The sequence below is a fragment of the Empidonax traillii genome, unplaced genomic scaffold (genome assembly GCF_003031625.1).
Source record: "Empidonax traillii isolate 1590-97213 ecotype Southwest subspecies unplaced genomic scaffold, ASM303162v1 scaffold549:size456157, whole genome shotgun sequence".
Lineage (NCBI taxonomy): Eukaryota > Metazoa > Chordata > Aves > Passeriformes > Tyrannidae > Empidonax > Empidonax traillii.
The window spans coordinates 116,653-119,785 of NW_020955742.1; the positions used below are offsets into that span (position 1 = coordinate 116,653).

At 42.3% G+C, this 3,133-nt stretch overlaps 1 protein-coding gene across 4 annotated transcripts in view; it reads left to right on the top strand.

Annotated features, from left to right (window-relative positions):
* Positions 1-3,133, top strand: part of USP6NL (USP6 N-terminal like) — a 112,693-nt gene that overhangs the window by 23,886 nt on the left and 85,674 nt on the right. Inside the window, exon 1 of one of the 4 annotated variants that reach the window (XM_027897551.1) lies at positions 533-939. The exons of the other annotated variants lie outside the window; for them this stretch is intronic. Coding sequence (XP_027753352.1) covers positions 867-939 — 73 coding nt within the window. The 5' untranslated portion in view covers positions 533-866. Of the gene's footprint in view, positions 1-532; positions 940-3,133 lie in introns of those variants that run through there. 4 annotated transcript variants of the gene reach the window in all.

Here is a 3,133-nt window from a genome sequence, read left to right on the forward strand (position 1 = left end):
TCTCTGTAGAGGTTTTGACAAAAGACACTTCTGAAGGGCCTTTGTACATTTTCCAGATGGCATTAAAATGTTGGGGGGGGGTGGGAGGGGGCACATACTGCAATCTGTCTGCCTAAAATTACCTGACAGAAGTAATCACAGTGGCTCTGCTGAAATAGTTCTCTGGGCCTCTGGTGGTGGGAGAGAGAACGCCTGAAATGCTCCCAGGGTTTCCAACCTCCCAGCGTGCGAGGATTCCTGTCACGTCCAGGGGTGTCCGAGGTTTGTGTTCGAGGGGGGAGAGGAGGAACCCAGTGCCTGTTTCTAGCAGGAGCTTGCTGCTTGTGCCTGATGGAGTTCTTGCAGGCTGGGTTTAATTTTAGTCCTGCTGGTGAGTCTGACGTTGGCTCTGCGCTGCACCGACCAGGGTCCTTGGAGCATTACGTGGAATTTCGTGAATTGAGACAGACTTGAAGGGAGGATGCAGCCACTTCTTACTGAGCCCAGGGGAGCTGCATCTGTCAGCAGTCACTGCAAGTGGTTTTTCTTTTTTCCTTTAACTACTTTATGGCATGATTACTTTATTACTTTAAACTTTATTTAGAGGCATCACTATGCGTCCTCTGTGGTAAATAATTTTAAAATGCTCTGTAGAAACGCGCTCAGGACTGCTGGCAGTTTCTTGCCTCCTTGTGCTGAAGTCACTTTAAATCCATCACCCCAGCCTGTGGAGTCGTCAGGCAGAAATCTTCCTGTGAAGGTGGATGAGTTGTTCCTGCATCAGTTTTGCTTGAGCGTTCTGAGGACAGCCATGTAATCAGGTGCAGGAATGAAACCTGTTGGAATTCTCGAGGAGCACCCAGTCCCTTTGATCTTGCTGACGAGCAATGATTCAGGTGCTACAGATTGTAAAGGATCTGGTGTCGCCAGCAAGACGGAGAGCAGATGCTGCTAAGAAAGGTAAGAGCAGCCCTGGGATGCATTCAGTGCTCTGAGCAATCTGCTGTGAATCCGAAATATTCTGGAGTTTGGTTGTAGTTAAATTAACTGCGTGCTTGATACTTAAAAATGCTCTTTGTTGTGGCATGCACAGCTGCCATAATTTGGCTCAGAACTATATTAAGCCTAATGATTATCGTTTCTGCAACTGCAGCTTTCCCAAAGAGAATCCCGGTGACGTTTGTTATGCTGGAGGTTGAGTTTGTCAGCATCTGTGACTGCTGCTCTTGTTCTAAAGATCTTTTCCTTATTATTTTCTTTTTCTTTTTTTTTTCTGGTAAAAACATTTCTGTTGTCTGGAGAGCTCAGGTTGTGAAAATAGCAACTGTATTCCGTGTAATCCCATCAGAACAGTTTTTAGAGTCTTAATGCTCTAAACGAGAATAAGAGCAAAAATAGGCTTCTTTAGTGCTTATGGAAATGAGAGACTGGAAGGACACAGCTGCACTGGTGGTCAGGTTTTACAATGAGATTATTGCTAGATTACAACTAACTTCAAAGTCTGAAATGCCTCCTGCAAGTGTACAAAACATTACTTGAAATACTCAATTATTGCTTGAAACTAATCAATATTAAATGCTGTTCTTGTTTACTTCAGTGTGTTGAACAGTGTTTTCACTTTGCTGAAGTGGTGCCATCCTTTGTGGTATCTGGCACACTTATCTCATTAGGAACTGATTAAACTCTTCTTTCTTCTGCACTTTTACATCTTAACTATTTGCAACTGCTGAATATATGGTTCGTGGAGGAACTTCATAATTTGTAGAGATATCTTAAAAATTTAATTCCTTTCTTACTAAAATTAATTTTCTAGGGCCATTTTATTTTGTACTGAATAGGTCATGAATAATTTAGGATCTACAGCATCTGGGTCTGCCTGTTACTGTGTCCCTGTTCTGTTCTGTCCTTACATGTAATGCGTGGCTAAAGGCAAGTGCCTTTATTTTAAATCACTCCTCTAATTTTAACGAGTCAGTTGATGCAACACCTCTGTAAAGAGACAAAAGGTAGAACTGGGCTCAGCTGTCATCCTCTTATTCTGGAGGAAAAAAAGGGGCAAACTTCCTAATTACTTGCTAAGATTCTGCAGTGATTGTGGAACATCCCCCCCAACAGTTGTATAATTTCATTCTCCACTTCAGTGCCGTTCACTGTTCAGGGTTTGATTTGTGCTTCCACTCCGCTGGTTCCAGAGAGGGGTGGAGGGGCAGGAGTTCTGCCTGCCTGTTCCGTGTGCAGCTCCCCAGTCAGGAAGCATTTCTGTAGGAGTTCTGGAAGAACTGGGTTGAAAAGATGAGCATTTTTTATTTCTTTCGTGTTATTTATAGGAACAGATGCAGTAGAGTTGGAAGGGAAAGCCTTGTAAAACACGAGGAAATGCTGGTTTTCTCAGTTCTAAAGCTCTGAGTTTTTTTTCTCTCCATTTGTTTTACTCCCTTGTTAAAAGACATTAATTTTGGGTCATTGTTTGGGTGGTATTCTCAAGCTGCTACTATCTAAGCTAATTAGATGCCAGCTCTTACAGGACTGGGTAGTGCATTTTGACAAGGAATATTAAGGTCTTAACATTAAAAAAAAAAAAATAAAATTCAAACATTCCAAAGAAAACATTTACAAAAGATGCAAAATGCTGACAGAGTTGTGTGACGAATACTGTAACTTGAGTAGGCACGATTATTTTTTTTTTTGGCTTCACAGCATGCAACATCAGGCATCTGGTGTATGGGGAGGGCTGTATTCTGCACAAGTGACTCATTCTCATTGTTTTTAGTAAATGGAAAAGTGTGTTTGTAGAGGAAGAGTTGCTGGGAAGCCCCCTGTGAATGCAGGTGAATGCACTGACACACGGGGGATGGTGTGTGGAGTGTTCACCAGTGAAGGTTTAAACTCCCACTCCTGAGCTGCACCCTCTGTGTCCCCTTTAAAAAAACTTGTTTATCAATTTATTGGGAGACAAACGTTGCAGAGGAACACCATGTATTGATTGCGTGTTTCATATGCAGCACCAAGTTTAAAACTTCTTTAAGACTGAATGTCCTAAGCATATAACTGTTTTTATAAGTAGTAAATAAGGTTGTGGGGGAAAGGATCCCTCTGGCCTCCAGTTTTCCCAAGATTTATTTCCAGACTGAGTCCTAGAAACAGGGTGAATAGC